This window comes from Rhincodon typus, chromosome 42 (assembly GCF_021869965.1).
Source record: "Rhincodon typus isolate 14 chromosome 42, sRhiTyp1.1, whole genome shotgun sequence".
Lineage (NCBI taxonomy): Eukaryota > Metazoa > Chordata > Chondrichthyes > Orectolobiformes > Rhincodontidae > Rhincodon > Rhincodon typus.
This window is the reverse complement of record NC_063373.1, coordinates 5,760,702-5,778,698: the sequence shown is the minus strand read 5'-3', so window position 1 is coordinate 5,778,698 and position 17,997 is coordinate 5,760,702. Positions and strand designations below refer to the sequence as shown.

Here is a 17,997-nt window from a genome sequence, read left to right as displayed (position 1 = left end):
TTGTTATATCAATAATACACTGGCCTGACTCATTTGATATAACTTAAATGGAGAACGAGCAGTAGAGGCAGCTGATCAGATTGTATCAATCTTGTGAACAAAAGACGCTCCAAGAGCTAAAACAGAAATTGCTGGAAAAGTCCTAAACGTTAACTCTGATTTCCCTCCACAGATGCTGCCAGGCCTGCTGAGTTTTTCCAGGAATTTCCGTCTTTGTTTCTGATTTACAGCATCCGGAGTTCTTTTGGTTTTTATTAAACTCCACGAGCTAGGGCTTGTTATTAGAGGCAAGAACGGAGAAGACAGGAGAAAGAGAATCTGTCAGGAGGAAGTAAATTTAGAAGCATTAAAATAGACTCATCATATGGTTTAAAAAATGATTTATTTGACTTTTATCCTAATATTAATCCCGTAACTAAGCTTGAGATTTTTCTTAACATTAGCCGAAACAGACTCCAGAAAACCACAGTTCAGTCCTATTTGTGACTAATGGCAAAATCTCATTCTACGATCTTATTGTGAACTCACTGGTGTCTTGACAGTATACGAAATGGCAATTTCTCTACCCTGTGTGAATTCGTTGATGTACAGCAACTTGAGCTGATCACCTAATCCCACTGGGGCAGTGAAAACAGTCTCAAGTGAGAACAACTTGATGTGACATTAGTTCCCAGGAACCCTTGTGACATTTTCTGCACTGGGACCTTGAAAAGATTTATTTGTTCGCGTGGGTCTGCTGGTGTTTTTGCAGGTTGACCGACCGAGTGAACGCCTTCCCACACTCGGAGCAGGAGTACGGCCTCTCCCCGGTGTGAGCTCGTCGGTGGTTCTTCAGGTTGGACAAACGGGCAAATCCCATCCCACAGTCGGAGCAGGCAAATGGCCTCTCCCCCGTGTGAACCCGCCGGTGTTCCTGTAGGTTGGACGACCGAGTGAACCTCTTCCCGCAGTCGGAGCAGGTGAACGGCCTCTCCCCGGTGTGAAGCCGCTGGTGAATTACCAGGGTGGACGACCCAGCGAAAGCCTTCCCGCACGTCGAGCAGGAGAACGGCTTCTCCCCGGTGTGGCAGCGCCGGTGAGCCTCCAGGTCCGATGGGTAACCGAACGCTTTCCCGCAGTCGTCGCACTTCCATGGCTTCCCCAGGGTGTGACTGTGCTCGTGTTTCCACAGTCCAGACCATCGGCTGTAGGCCTGCCCGCATACAGAGCACAGGTACCGTTTCTCCTCACTGTGAACAGTGTTGTTCAACGCCATATTCGAGTCGGATAATGTCCAGGAGCCAATTAACCGGGTGACTTAGTCAAATCCTGACGTTCCAGTTTCCTGACTCCAGATCCCCCTCTTCTAATAAGCTGTGAAACTAATTTGAAACAGAAAAATAAAGGGGGTGAAACGGAAGCCACAGGAACGCAAGCAAAGTTTCCGAGATTGAGCTGAATGAATGAGCAGCACTAAGAAAATGTCGTCATAATGAAAAAAGAGAGGAGCAGGTTGTACAGGACGTTGGTGAAGCCTCTTTGGGAATAGTGTGGCGAGTTCTGGTTGCCCTGTCATAGGAAGGACATTATTAAATTGGAGAGGGTTCAGAAAAGATTTGCCAGGATGTTGCTGGGAATGGAAGGTTTGAGTTATAAAGATAGGCTGGGACTTTTTTCGTTGAAGTGTGGGTGACCTTATAGAGGTTTATAAAATTCTGAGGGGCATAGATGTGGTAAATAACAAAGGTCTTTTCCCTAGGATGGGGAGGGAGTTCAAAACTACTTGGCATATTTTTCAGCTGACAGGACCGGAAGGGAAACTTTTTCACACAGGGAGCAGTTTGTGTGTGGAATGAACTGCCAGAAGAAGTGCTGGATGCGGGTACATTTGGATAAGTACATGAAAAGGAAAGGTTTAGAGGGATATGGACCTAAGATGGACTAGTTTTGATTGGGAAACTTGGTTGGCGTGGATGAGTTGGACCAGAGTGTTTCCGTGGTATATTACTCTGGGTGTGTGTGAATAACATCACTACTGAGTTCCCTTCCACATCACACACTATCCAACCTGTCTGATGATCAGTTCTTGAACAGAAATGTCCTCTGTTTAAATACTGGAAGGACTGAAACCACAGTTTGTCATCTCTGCTAAAAACCCAACTCTGAAAGCACTAACTCCCGACTCCCCGGTAACTCTCGAGGGATGGGCCACACTGTTCACGATCTTCGTGTCAAACTTCAACCCAAGTGAAGGTACCACTACACATCATGGAGACTCCTAACTCCATTCTTGGCCTCAGTGGGTCCAACTGACACTGTAGAGACACCTGTCTCAAACCTCCACACTGGTCCTCAACACACACACACACACCCATACTCCTGACCAACTCCCTACACATCGAAACTCTGAAGACTTTTCCCTTCGGACACACTTGCTTCCCAAACCCACAGCCCCAGTACAAAAGCAGGCACTGACGACCACCACCATCTTTCTTGATTATCATATTCCTTTTGCTCCTCCACCACCCGCTCCCCCATATTGTGCCTGCCTTGCACCTGCTCCCCCACCTTCTCCTCTCCTCCCTTCCCCATCCCTGTTTCCATTCCTCCCCTCACCCCTGTCTCCAATATTCTCCTCCCTCCCACACCCGTATTTCCATTCCCCAACAAGTACGGATCCAACCACTTCTAAGAAAATCTCTCTGTACCCATGATCAACCTCATGAACCTTCTCTGAATGTACCACTGCCAGTACTTTGTCAGAAAATGGAGCGGATTTGATGGCCCAGCTAGTTGACTGCTTCTCCTAAATCTTACGGCCTTATGTATTTCTTAGAATACTGTCAATGGTCCCATTTGAAATAACTCCACAGAGGCCGGTATCCTGTCACCAAATCACCCTTATTTTATAACGTGGAGAGTTTTTGACACTAATCCAGCACCCTCAGAGCTAGCTCTCGGACTGAACAGAACTGTGACGTTCCTGTTTATATCTGTCAGTCAGGACTCCCTGACTGGACCAGATTAACAGTCCCAGGCAGGGAACTCATATTCTATGAGGTCTACCTGGCTGACCTCTTTATAATCACTACATGCTTATCTAACTCTGGTCTAACTCGTGCCTTGTATAATGTTAGCAATATTTATATTCCCTCCAGAATAAAGGCCAGTCCATTTGTCTTCCCTTTCCTGCTGAACTTGGAAGCTAACCTTTTCTGATGTAACACTGTAAAACATGGAAGTGGGCCATTCAGTCTGCTCCACCATTCAGTAAGAACGTGGCTGATCTGATAATCCTCACCCCCACTTTCTCCATAATGTTCTGTCTGTCCACCTCGGCCTTGAATATTCTTTATGACCCCAGAATCTACCCTGTCAAGGCCCTACAAATCTTGTATGTTTCAGTAAGGTCGCCTCTCATTTCTCTATATTTCACACAAGTACAGGCCCAAAACCTACTCAACCTCTTAAGACTATTCCTCAGCCTAGCGGACCTTCTCTGGACTATCTCCAATGCCAGTATGTCTTTCCTTCGACAAGGAGACCAAAACCGTTCGCAGTATTTCAGCTGTGCCTTGTGCAATTTTAGCAAACACGACTTTGATACTCCATCCCTTTGAAATTAGAAATTCTATTTGCCTTCCCTACTCCTCAACTAGGATGCTAGCTTTTTGTTGTCATGGATAAGGACTCCCAAATCCCTCAATTCTGTAGCTTCCTGCAGTCTTCTTCCATTTGATAACAGTCAGCTCCTCTACTCTTCCCTACATTTCCCCACATTATCTACAAAGCGTTTGCCCACTCACTTAACCTGTCTGCAGATTCTTTGTGTCATTCTCACCTTTGCCTTCCCCACTATTTTTGTATCATCTGCAAACTTGGTCAATAGTACACATTCCCTTTCCTCATCCAAAGCATTAACATATAAATACTGTGAATAACTGTGACCCCCAGAGGCACACCACCAGTTACAGGTTGCCCAGGTGAATATGTCCCTCATTCTAGTGCCTTCAATTCGTTCACTAGTCCTCTACCTGTGCTAATATTAAATCTCTTAACACCATGGGCTTTTACTACATAGCCTCATACATGGTGCTTTATCAAACACCATCCGAAAGTCCAAAAACATTACACCCACTGCTTCCCCTTTGTCTATCCTACTTGTTACTTCCTCAAAGAATTCTAGTAAGTTTGACAGGTGTGATTTCCCTTTCCCGAAGCCATGCTGACTCTGCTTTATCGTATTATGCATTTCTAAATGGTCTGCTCTTGCATCCTTGTTAACAGCATCCATAATTTTCACAAACCCAGATGTTAATCTAACTGGCCAAAAGTTAGCATCATTGTCTCCCTCCCCTCTTGTAATACCCCAAATGTTGCATTTTGATAGGGCAAGTCAGGGCAGGACAGATACAGTTTATACTAGTGTCCTGGAGAATGTTGCTGAACAAAGAGACCTGGGAGTGTAGGTTCCTTGAAAGTGGAGTCGCAGGTAGACAGGGTGGTAGGTGAAGTAGGCGATTGGCACGCTTGCCTTTATTGGTCAGTGCATTGAGTAATGGAGTTAGGACGTCATGTTGTGGCAGTACAGGACATTAGTGGGTCCACGTTTGGAATACTGCATGCAATTCTGGTCTCCCTGCTATAGAGGATGTTGTTAAACTTGAGAGAGTGCAGAAAAGATTTACATGAATGTTGCTGGGGTTGGAGGATTTGCAATATAAGGAAAGGCTGGTTAGGTTGGGGCTATTTTTCCTGGAGCATAAGAGGCTGAGGGGTGATCTTATAGAGGTTTACAAAATCATGAGGGGCATCGATAGGGTGAAAAGCCAAGGTCTTTTTCCCAGGGTAGGGGAAGTCCAAAACTAGAAGGCACGGATCTAAGGTGAGATTTAAAAGGGACCTAAGGGGTAACTTCTTCATGCAGAGGGTGGTGCATGTATGGAATGAGCTGCCAGAGGAAGTGGTGGAGACTGGTACAATTCCAACATTTAAAAGGCATCTGGATGGGTACGTGAATAGGAAGGGTTTGAAGAGATATGGGCCAAATGGAACTAGATTAATTGAGGACATCATGGTTGACGTGGACAAGTTGGACCCAAGGGTCTGTTTCCGTGCTGTACAGCTCTATGAATCTTGGACCATTCTAGAATTTAAAGATTCTTGGAAGATTACTACCAATGAATCCACTATTTCTGTAGCTATTTCTTCTCATATCCTAGGATGCAAGCCATCACATCCAAGGCAGTCATCAACAATGTCTGCATGATAATCATTGTATTTATTTCTTCCTCTTCCCCCCCCTCCCCCGCCAACTTGTGTTCCTCGATTATTCAGTAATTTTGCAATGCTATTTGTGTTTTCTTCTGTGAAGACAGATTCAATGTATTTAATTCCTGTGCCATTTTCTGGTTCCCCATTATTATCTCCCCAGCCTCATTCTCTATGGGACCTATGTTCAATTTGGCCTTCATAGAATCTCTTGCTATCTGTTTTGATTGACTGTCTGTGAAGTTCACCATACACCATGAGCTTTACCAAATACCCTTCAATCACAACACATCCTACGTCCTCAAAGAACGCCAACAGATTATTTCAACATGATTTCTCTTTTACTGAATCATGTTGACTCTGTCCTATTTGAACTTACACAAATGGTCTCCTTTAAATTGTTTGACTTGTTTCCCTTTTGATTATCGTTCATATAAAAGATTTGGATGAGAATATAGGAGGCACATTTAGTAAATTCGTGGATGACACCAAGATTGGTGGTATAGCAGACAGTGAAAAAGGTTACCGAAGATTACAAAGGGATCTTGATCGATTGGGACAATGGGCTGAGGAGTGGCAGATGGAGTTTAATTTGGATAAATGCGAGGTGTAGCAATTTGGTAAAACAAACAAAAGCAAGAGTTACACTATTAAAAGTAGGACCTTGGATAGTGTTGTAGAACAGAGAGACCTAGGGGTACAGGTACATAATTCTTTGAAATTCACGTCAGATGTAGACAGGCTGGTTAAGAAGGCATTTACCACGCTTGTCTTCATTGCTCAGAGTATAGGAGTTGGAATGTCTTGTTCAGTATGCACAGGACGTTGGTGAGGCCTCTTCTGGAGTACTCTGTCCAGCTCTGGTTGCCCTGTCATAGGAAGGACATTATTAAATCGGAGAGGGTTCAGAAAAGATTTGCCAGGATGTTGCCGGGAATGGAAGGTTTGAGTTATAAAGAAAGGCGGGGACTTTTTTCATTGAAGCTTAGGCGGTTAAGGGATGACCTTATAGAGGCTTATAAAATCATGAGGGGCATAAATAAGGTGAATAGCAAGGGTCTTTTCCCTTGGGGGGGGGGGGGGAATTTCAAGACCGGGGACATTTTTTTAAGGTGAGAGGAGAAAAATTTAAAAAAGACGTGTGAACCATGTTTTTTACATAGAGCGGTTCATGTGTGAAATGAACTGCCAGGAGAAGTGGCGGATGCAGGTACAGTTACAAAGTTGAAAAAACATTTGGATAAGATCATGAATAGGAAAGGTTTCAAGGGATATAGGCCAAGCACAGGCAGGTGGGTCTGTTTCGTTTGGGAACTTGGTCAGCATGGATTGGTTGGGCTGAAGGGTCTGTTTTCATGCTGTATGACTCTATTTTTCCTATGGCAGATGTTAAGCTAACTAGCCTCTGGTTTCCAGCATACTCTGTCCCTTTTTTGAACATAAGGAGTTACTGATCTTACCTTTCATTATAGTGGGTCCTTCCCTGAATAGAGGGCCTTTTGGATCATTAATCCTCCAGTTATTTCTAATCAAAGTGCTCCCCACAAATCATATAGAGTCATACAGATATCTGAAAACAATTTCAGTTGTCAGATATGCGTGCCCAGATCAACCTGTCTATCAACTTGAAGTAAGGAGGTATTTCTTCTCTCCAAGGGGATGGTGAAACTGTGCAGTTCTTCACTGCAGAGGGCGGTCAAGGCTGGGTCATTCAGTATATTCAAGGCAGAAATTATCAGAATTTTAATCTGGAAGGGAATCGAGGGATATGGGGAAAAGGCAGGAAAGTGGGAGTTGCAGGTAATCAGATCAGCTATGATCTCATTGAATGGTGGAGCAGACTTGATGGGCTGAATGGCCTACTTCTGCTTCCACATTTTACGCTCTCCCTTGACTTCCCCACTATTGTATAGCTGGAAAAAAATACATTTTGTGTGTGTTACACTCATCAGAGCAATTCACATCAACAGAAAAGGAAAGCAACATTTACATAATGTATCCGAGGTGAATACTGATTTATTGTCAATATGACAACTATCAGTAGACATGGATGCCAGGTATGAAAGCTTGGGTCTTGAAGACTGGAGGATCTCTTTGCTGATCAATAAACTTTTTTTTAAAAATGAATACATTCAGGCTGGGCAATAAAACGGCATCTGCAAGGGAATGGTTTCTGATTAAAAAATCATCTTGTTGCGACCAACTGGAGGACATAGTCATACAGCACGGAACCAGACCCTTCAGTCCAACTAGTCCATGCTGGCCATGTTCCCAAACTAAACTAGTCCCACCTGCCTGTGCTTGGCCCATATCCCTCCAAATATTTCTTATTCATGTACTTATCCAAATGTCTTTTAAACATTGTAAGCGTACACACATCCACCACTTCCTCAGGTAGTTCATTCCACACACGAACCACTCTCTGAATAAAAAAAAGACCCTTGTGTCTTTTTTAAATCTTTCTCTTCTCACCTTAAAAATATTCCCCCTCATCTTGAAATCCCCTGCCCTAGGGAAAAGATACCCGCCATTCACCTTATCCATACCCCTCATGATTTTATAAACCTCTGTAAGGTCAACCCTCAACCTCCTATGCTCTAGTGAAAAAAGTCCCAGCCTGTCCTCATAGCTCAAACCCTCCACCCCCAGCAACATCCTGGTCAATCTCTTCTGAACCCTCTCCAGCTTGATGTCCTTCCTTTAACAGGACGACCAGAACTGGACACGGTACTTGGAATAGGCCTCACCAACATCCTGTACAACCTCGATATAATGTCTCAAATCCTATACTGAAAGGTCTGTGCAACGAAGGCCATTGTGCTTGACGCGTTCTGAACCACCCTATCTATATGTGACGCAGACTTCAAGGATTATGTATCTGAAACCCTCAGTCTCTCTGTTCTACAACACTACATGCAGAATAAAGAGGGGAAGCCAGTCATCCCTCCTAGCCCTGGAGTATAACCATTTTGCATTTCCATAGTGAAAAGGGGACTGGTCATAGAAAGTCTTCAAATACTACCCTTCCTCCAAACCTCAAATGTATTCGGGATAACATTTTAAACACCAGCAACAGCAGCAGGAACACAACATTAATACTCACTGTTGTCAAGACTGATAGGAGAAAGACCGATAAGACAAACTCTACTATCGGAAAGATGTTATTTAACTTGAAAGGGTTCAAAAAAGATTTACAAAGATGTTACCGAGGTTGGAGGGTTTGAGCTATAGGGAGAGGCTGAATAGGCTGGGGCTATTTTCCCTGGAGTGTCAGAGGCTGAGGGGTGACCTTATAGAGATTTATAAAATCATGTGGGGCATAGATAGGTTGAATAGCTAAGGTCTTTTTCCCCAGGACCGTCCTGGGTGGGGGTGGGGGTGGGGGTGGAGGGTGGGGGGTGGAGGGTGGAGGGTGGAGGGTGGGTGTCCAAAACTAGAGGGCATAAGTTTCAGGTGAGAGGGGAAAGATGTAAAAGGAATCTAAGGGGCAACTTCTACATGCAGAGGATGGTGCGTGTATGGAATGAGCTGACAGAGAAAGTGGTGGAAGCTTGTACAATTACGACATTTAAAAGGCATCTGGATGGGTACATGAATAGGAAGGGTTTAGAGGGATATAGGCCAAATGCTGGCAAATGGGACTAGATTAGTTTAGGATATCTGGTCGGCATGGACAAGTTGGGCCGAAGGGTCTGTTTCCGTGTGGTACAACTCTGACGCTATAACTCACTACCTCCTGGTAAAAATTTGTCAATTCTTTTCACAAAATGCCCAATTGCTTCTCTCTTTCATGATACTGTCAGAATAAAACAGGCTTTCACCAGGCTTCTTTAGCTCAAAGATAACCTGTTTCTTGGCATACCAATCTTGTTCTTCAAGCAGATAGAAAGCTTTGGGTTAACATCCAAGATACTGCCTGAATTCCAAATACTGACACCCACAACATAAAAAGGGAAACACAGTCTCTGCAGAGGTAATGCATTTAAAAAAAAAGGAAAATAAATAAAATCAGCGCAGAATCAAGGTATGAAATCATGAATACTCAACATCATGACTTGTCTCGATCCACTGCTTTTCCTGTTGATGAAATCAAATTGCTGGAAACTGCAGACTAACTATAAGAAATGGGAATAGGAGTAGGCCATTTGGCTCCTTCAGCCTGCTCCACCATTCAATAGGATCATGGCTGATCCAACATTCTTCACATCCACCTTCCCGCCCTTTCCCTGTAACCCTTTATTCCCCTGACTAATTAAGAATCTGTCTCAGCCTGAAATATATCCAAGGACTCTGCCCTTCCACAGCTTTCTGTGAATTGGAGTCCCAAAGACTCACAACCCTCAGAGAAGATTTACCAAGGTGTTGTGGGAATAGAGGGTTTGGGTTATGAGTAGAGGCTGGATAAGCTGGGATCTTTTTCACTGCAGTGAAGGAGGTTGAGGGGTGACCTTATAGATGTTTATGAAATCATGAGGGGTACAGATAAGGTGTCAGGAGTCTTTTCCCTAGGGTGGCGGATTTCAAGACAACGGGGCATATTTTTAAGGTGAGAAGAGAAAGATTTAAAAAAGACACGAGGGTCAATTTTTTTAATTCAGAGAGTGGTTCATGTGTGGAATGAACTACCTGAGGAAGTGGTGGATGTGGGTACAGTTACAACGCTTAAAAGACATTTGGGATAAGTACATAAGTAAGAAATGTTTGGAAGGATATGGGTCAAGCGCAGGCAGATGGGACTAGTTTAGTTCGGAATTACAGTTGGCATGGACTGGTTGGATGGAAGGGTTTGTTTCCGTGTTGTATGACTGACAGAAGAAATTCCTACTTATTTCAGTCTTAAATTGGGGCCCCTATATTCTAGGACTATGCCCTGTGGTCCTAGATTAGGGCAAACGGCACTTACCCTTAAGAATCTTATATGTTTTAATAAGATGACTTCTCATTCATCTAAACTCCAGTGAGTACAGTCCCAACCCGTTTAGCCTTTGCTCATAAGACATTCCCTCCATTTCGGGGATCATCCGAGTGAACCTTCTCTGAACTGCCTGCAATGAAACGTTATCTCTCCTGAAATAAAGAGAACAAGACTGCTCACAGTACTCCTGTGGTCTCACCAGCATTTTGTACAATTACAGCAAGAATTCCTTACTCTTATGCTTAAATCTCCTTGAAATAATGTTCTATGAGCATGCTTGATTACCTATTACCCCTGTGTGCTAGGTTTGTGTTTCACGACTGAAGGAAGAACTTCATTTGACCTCAATCAACCTGGATGCATCTCAAGAAAGCTGTTATAGTCCAATGTTTCCTGTTTTATGAGGATGTAATACTAAAATTTGAAACTTCATTAAGTTCTCAGGAACTTGCTTGGAGTAAAGGAAAAGACCTGCAAATTTTGGAGGTATCTTGCTTCCTAAAACTTAGGCATGTAAAAACTGAGTGCAAAGAGGGTTGATAAGCAACTATGAGTATAGATATCCCTGTTCCTTTTAAAACCAGGCCATAAATCTCTCTCTCATCTCAAGACCTGACTTGTCTTGTGACCAAAGGCACCAGCTTACAGCACATGCGAAACTCCTTTCTATCCAGAGAATGTTCTACTGTTGTAGGAGCAAATTACTGCAGATGCTGGAATCTGTAACGAAAACAACAAGTGCTGGAGATCACAGCGGGTCAGACAGCCTACATGGAGAGAGAGGAAGCTAAAGTTTCGACTCTAGATGACCCTTCATCAGAGCTGACGTGAAGTGTGGAGGGCACAGCATTTATGCTATAGTTGGTGGTGGCGTGGTGGGGGGTGGGGTTTGGAGTGTGGAGTGTGGAGTGCTGAGGGAGAAAGGATGTTGACAGTTCAGATTGAGTGATCGGAATGTGAGAATGTCAGAACAATTATGTGTCTAACTTTACCAGATTGGAAAGAACAGACACTCCCACTGGGGAGGGGAGAAAGGACATAGTGACAGAGAATGTAACAAGTAAAGCTAAAAGGATAGGAAGGAATGGGAGTTGGTTCACAATTTGAAGGCATTGAACTCGATATTAAGTCCAGAAGGCTGTAAAGTGCCTAGTCTGAAGATGAGATGTTGTTCCTACAGTTTTTGCTGTGATTCACTGGAGTACTGCAGCATGCTGAGGACAGATAAGTAGGTGTGTGTCCCGCACACAGCGTTTGTTGTTTACAGATTCTACTCTTCCCTGCCTTTCAATTTTTTTTTTGACACAGTGAGGGTCTGTACAGCTACTTTCCTTTCATTTGTCTCCTTTTATTGGTGGAATGGAGTTGAGGCTATGCTTACTTAATTGTGAAACAGTTTTAAAAAGAGGATAAAACAAACTCAGAGGGCATGATTGGCCTGGAATATTATACAATTTAATGACCAATCTGAAGAACAAGAGGCCGGTATCCCGTCACCAAGTCACCCTTTATTTACATGAACAGACCTTCACTATTGCACTGCTTCATACAGAGTCAGGCACCACAGCATCGCTATCTCTGACCCTTTTTATATGTTAGCCAGGAATCCCTGACTGGACCCGATTAACAGCCCGAATCAGGAAACTCCTATTCCTGTTTCTTTTTTCCCCTTATAAACCTGTTCAGAGATGTTATAATACATCTCTGGAGCAGGAGGGACTTGAACATGTGGCTCCTGGTCCACAGGCAGGGACACTACCACCGCACCACAGGAGGGCCCCCTCCACAGGTGCATGTAACTTTTTTTTTATTTAACCTATTTTTATAATCAACCTGTTCAGGCAGGTTATGACACACCTCTGCAGCAGGTTGGACTTGAACCTTTTCCAGAGGTACGGACACTACCACAAAAGGGCCATGAAACTCAAATTCTACGAGGTCCAGTTGCCTGACCTTGTTACAATCATGACAGAGGTGATTTGGCAGCGAGTGTAGCCATGGCCAGGGCTGCCAGCTGGTTGGATGTTGAATTGGCCAATCAAAAATCAGTGTCTACTGAGACCGACAACTGCTCATTCAGAAACATGCAGCTCCGAACACTGATGCCATCACAGACTTTACGTGTGATGTCAAGCACGAATGCATTTCTGTTCACATGATTTAGAATTGAGCTTCAGTGGTGGGGAGAGGAAGAAGGTATGGAAACTCTCGGAGAGAGAGGGGAAGAGAGCCTAGAAACGGGGGGACAACCTGCAATAAGGAGAGGCCAGAACCCGGGAGGCCCTCTCCACCTCAGTCTCCCTTCCACATGCCCGTTCCCCTCTGATTCAGTCCCAGTCCCAATCTCTCCCTCCTTCCCCACAACATCCCTCCACCGCCGCATCCCGATCTCTCTCTCTCTCTCTCCCTACTACTCTTCCATTCAGATCTCTCTCTCTGTCTCCACATCCTCTCACCCAGATCTCTCTCTCACTCCCTAGCCCCCCACAACCCCTGGTCCTGTCCTTTCACCCTCCCTTCGCCACACGCTCCCCCCCAAAATCTGTGCACGTGCGAATTAAAGTGGCATGTACCATGCATTCTTTGATGTCAGCAAACAAAATCTTAAAGAGAGACAATGGTCCTGACTTGTTTGTGGCAAGGGCAGAGTGATTTTGGAAGCTACAGAAGTGGCTGCTGTGTTTTACTCTCTCTAGTTTTATATCCAGTTAAAGAATCGTTGAATGTTTTGAGAAAAGAATTCCAGTCTGTCAGAAATAAGTCAATATTTCTGGAAGTCCACTGAACTGTCTGCATTCACCGGTGACTTTGGAATTCGATAGACAATGGTGAACAACCCATTGCTGAAGGATCGCCTGAAGGGTTGGCATCAATTGAACTGGCAAACTACAATTTTTAAAACTTTTCTTCTTAATTTATCCCTTAACTGCATCTGTTAGTATGCCTGTCTGAAAGAAAATGGGAATATGATCAAAGAATTCGAGGTTTAAATCATAAGATGTTAATTAGATTACCTTGTTGTTTAGCTTTGTCCTCAAAGTTACATCATTAATAATAAACTGTTCATTTTTGTTTAAGTTATAAACTTGGTGTTCAAGATCTGTTATTAGTAAAGTCTGGTTAGTAACAATCATGCAAAGGTGAAGGTCATTGAATATTATAATTTCACTGTTTTACAAATCCAGTGATAGCAAGGCTAATTTGGTTTGGCTTGCTATCCATGTGTCATAACATAATCTTGAAATATTAACATGCATCCACCTTTATGAAATGGACATCAAATGTGTTTCTTTAAGATGTAGATATAAGATCATGTGCAACCCCAAAACACTGATATAGACTTACAGACATTAATCTTCACTTGTTACACAATGCCTACATAGTTTCTTGTCACTTCTTAAACTCCAAATAAACTTCTTGATATTGTTGGAAGAGTTGTCACTGTACTATTAATAATATACCGTTGTTGTAAGGCTGAATTAACAAACTCTACCAAAACAGCCTCAACATTTTAATTCTTAAATATTACAACAAAGGCCAAAGGATTATGGCCAGTGCACATCAATGCTTCTTTTTGTGTTTGTGATGGATACATGCGGTGAAATGATTAAGAACCAAATCACAATCAGAGTTTCCTTTTCCATTGTAGAAAATTCCTTTCAACACCGATTTGGTTTCTTGGTAACGTACTCAAACTGGCTTCTCTCTGCTCACTTCAACTTCTTGCAACAATACCACAACACCCCACCCCACAGCAAGTTGTAATTTAAAATAAAAGGTATTTAGTGAAGTCAGAGGTTGCCAACACCAGGTTATCATAAGAATTGCTTTCACCTTCTCAAACGCTGTTTGGCACTCTTGACCACATTGTAAAAGGGAATATAGGCAATGGTATGGTAATCATCCTGTTAGAGGGATAGCCATAAAGTTTGGTAAAACTACACTTGTCAAAATATCTCATGATTTTCGGAACAGGGAATTCTGTCAATGCATTTATTTTACAGTCCTTGCTAATATTTGCCCTCATCCTATGATACACTTTTGCAAATTCACTCTCAACAAGATTTATCACCAGGTCAGCTAACATAACACAGTTGGAAGCCTTTTGTTAAACCCTCACATGCTCCTCCCAGGCATTGCTGTACATTAATGTATAATCCAAATAAACTACACAATTAGAAACACTAATTAAGACTTGGTTCATTAGTTTTTGGAAAGTAGGTGGAGAATTTTAAAACCCAACTGACAACACAACATTGATATAATTCCATTTGGTGTAACCAAAGGTGATATCTCCCTAACTGTTGATGCCAACAGCCCTTGGCAAATTCCTTCAGTGCATCAAGCTTGATCAGGAATGAAGCACTGCCAACCTGATCAATGCAGTCTGATAACTCAGAGTTGGATATAAGTCAGTTTTCATCACTGCATTTTGTTTCTTGTAATCAAAGCTGAATCCAAATGATGTTAAACTTTCAAAACTAATACCAGAGGAGATATCCAATTGTCAGTAGACTAACCTGGGTTCAATCAAGTAATTTTCTAATGTGCCAATCTCACTAGAGCTTGTGTTTTGGGCTGAAACGAAAAGGATGTTGCCTTATCAGTGCAGGTTCCTCAATTTCAACATCATTACTGGCTAAAGTTGTACAAAGCTTCTCAAATTCCAGAACAAACCTGACTAGATTCTCCTGTTGTCCCTCCTCCATGTATAAAAATATGGTGTTCTTCTGTCCCAATATTTCAGTGCTGCCAAATTGAATAGGAGGAGATTCAACCAGCGAATGGTCAATATCGCATTCTACTGCAGCAATTCAAGAAGGCAGTCTCTGTGAGACAACTACGGATGGGTAGTAAAAACAGGCCTGCTCAGCAACACCTACAATCAAGAGCAAGATTTTAAAAAAATAGGAGATACAGACCCAAATATAAAACAGTTAACACCCCTCCACACCCCAAGATAAAACAATGAACACTGTCCTACAGGAGACAAATATAAAACCAAGAGTCTCAGATTTCAATCTAGCCCAGTTCAAGATTTTGTTCCAGGGATCCTAAGTCTCCCAAGAAGCCAAGACTCTATGATAAACAGCAGAAGTCAAAACCCTGGGGGTCACTTGTGAACTTGCTGGTGTCTCAGCAAGTGAGCCGACCGAGTAAACCGCTTCCCACACTGGGAGCAGGTGAACGGCCTCTCACCGGTGTGCGTGCGCTGATGTTGCAGCACCGTGTATGACCGCGAGAATCGCTTGCCGCACTGCGGGCAAGTGAACGGCCTCTCCCCGGTGTGAATCTGCTCGTGCTTCAGCAGGTAGGATGAGTCGGCGAATCCCTTGCCGCACTCGGAGCACACAAACGGTCTCTCCCCGGTGTGGGCGTGTCGGTGCCTCAGCAGATCGCTGCCTCTTCGGAAGCTCTTCCCGCAGTCTGGACACCTGAACGTTTTTCCATTGGAGTGAATGTGCCGGTGCCTCCAGAGGTTAGACGAGTGAGCGAACGCTTTGTCGCACGTGGGGCAGACAAATGGCCTCTCCCCGGTGTGAGTGCGCCGATGAACCTCCAGCTGGGAAGGGACTCTGAAACCTTCCCCGCAGTCCTCACATTTCCACAGTTTCTCCATGGTGCGCCTCTCTCCAGCTTGCACTTTCGCTTGATTAGGTGGCAAACGTGCCTGCGTTTATCGCGCCCCCGGTGAAAGGGGGCAGAGTGAGCAGACTTTGTGAACTTTTGTAGTCCATGGGGTCGAACATTTGTCCCCCAGTGATGGGCAAAGCTTTGCTAAAACAGAGGTCACATGTCGAGCCCCCCCTCGCTGTGGGAGGTGCAATGTTTTTTCACCTTGTGTGACCTGGTAAAGCCCTTGGCACAGCCAGTGACCCGGAACACTCACTTTGGGTGCGTGTGCGTCTTGGTGCTTTTCCAGACAAAACTGGTGGTGGAAATACTTTCCCACGGATAGAACATACGGTCAGTTCTCCTTCCACACTCAAAAAAGATCAATGACGCACAGCTTCTAACAAATCAAGTGGTTGCATCACAACATGCTTTGGTTTCCTGGCCTGTCCATCCTCTCCTCTTAACCTGCTGTGAAAGGACGTTACAGGAATCACTGTCAGTACGTGGCAGAAATTCAGAACAGAAAATTCCATGTTCTATGCCAAGTATTATCACCCAAGCCCTGTGAATGTTCCCAGCCTTCATTCATTCTAATTGATTCTCTTCATGTTGCTGCACAGTTGCCTTCAAACGGCCGGGCTGCACTGAGAAAGGAGATAGAGTTTACAGATCCTGAGCCCTATCTGAAACAATGAGCATTCTCCAGTTTCTCTCTATCCACCACTTCTGGCTTCAACCTGAGCCACGCCAACATGCGCGACTGTCTGTGTGGAGTTTGCACGTTCCACCCCACTGTGTCTGTGTGGGTTTCCTCCCACAATCCAAAGATATGCAGGTTCGGGTGGACTGGCCATGCTAAATTGCCCCATAATGTCCAGGGATGTGCAGGCTCGGTGGTCTAGCCATGGGAAATGCAGGGTTACAGGGACAGGATCTGCGTGGAATGGTCTTTGGAGGGCCAGTGTGGACTCAATGGGCCAAATGTCCTGCTTCCACACTGTATGAACATCAAACACAGGAGACTTCAAGCATGCAGGACAAAGCAGGCCACTTGACTGGCACCAAATCTGCAAACCATCGACTCCCTCCACCACTGACGCTTAATTGCAGCAGTGTGTACCATCTGCAAAAACTCCCCGAGGCTCCTTAGATAGCATCTTCCAAAACCCACAACCGCTTGCACCCGGAAGGGCAAGTGCAACAGATACACAGGAATACAACCCCCTTTCAAGATCCCCTCTGAGCCATCCACCAGCCTGACTTGGAATTATAATCAATGTCCCCTGACTGCCTCTGGGTCAAAATCCTTGAGCTCCCTCCTGAATGAAAACAGTGGGTCTATGTAACAGCAAATGAACTGCAGGTTCAAGAAAGCTGCCCACCGCCAGATTCATGATGTGGATGTTGCTGGCTGTACCAGAACGTAGCACCCTTTTGTAGGTGGCCATGAGAGGATGGCAGTGGGCTGCTTTCTTGAACGTGCAAACGTACATATGGAGGATCACCCAACCGACAGTAGCAGATACTCCAGTTTCTGAGGTGCAGGGCATTGTGGTTCATCTGACCGCCATTCCTAACCAAGTCCCAGTGAAACATTCCGCTGACAGAGAGAGTGCAAAATACGAAACATTTTACGTCTACCACTCGCAGCTTGTCGCAATGGAATGGTTGGCTGATCTTGGCAATTAGTCTGCGAAATAAGTATTCAAAATGCTAGTCCACAAGTTCAGAAGAGATTTACCAAGATGTTGCTGGGAAGGGAGAGTTTGAACTATGGGAAGAGACTGGGACTTTTTTCAATGGAGCGTAGGAAGTTGAGGGGTGACCTTATAAAATCAGGAGGGGGTATAGATAGGTTAATAACAGGTGTCTTTTCCCTAGGGTGGGGGATTTCAAGACTAGGGGGCATATTTTTAAGGTGAGGGGAGAACAATTTAAAAAAGGCATGAGGGGCAAAATTTTTTCCAGTGCAAGTGGTTTGTGTGTGGAATGAACTTCCAGAGGAAGTGGTGGATGCGGGTACAGTTACAATGTTTAAAAGAGATTTAAATAAGTACATGAATAAGAAATATTTAGAGGGATATGGGCCAAGTGCAAGCGGGTTGGACTAGTTTGGTTTGGGATTAGGGTTGGCATGGACTGGTTGGACTGAAGAGTCTGTTTCTGTGCTGTGTGACTCTACGACAAGAGAGGAAACGTCCCAGCATCCAACCTGT

General features: G+C 44.2%; 1 protein-coding gene across 1 annotated transcript in view; it reads right to left on the bottom strand.

Moving 5' to 3' along the window:
• Positions 1-365: 365 nt before the first annotated feature.
• LOC109916266 (zinc finger protein 850-like) overlaps positions 366-17,997 on the bottom strand; it is a 33,905-nt gene continuing 16,273 nt past the window's right edge. Inside the window, exons 3-4 of the mRNA XM_048619102.1 lie at positions 15,365-15,794; positions 366-1,296 (exon numbers count right to left, since the gene is read on the bottom strand). Coding sequence (XP_048475059.1) covers positions 716-1,296; positions 15,365-15,794 — 1,011 coding nt within the window. The 3' untranslated portion in view covers positions 366-715. The remainder of the gene's footprint in view (positions 1,297-15,364; positions 15,795-17,997) is intronic.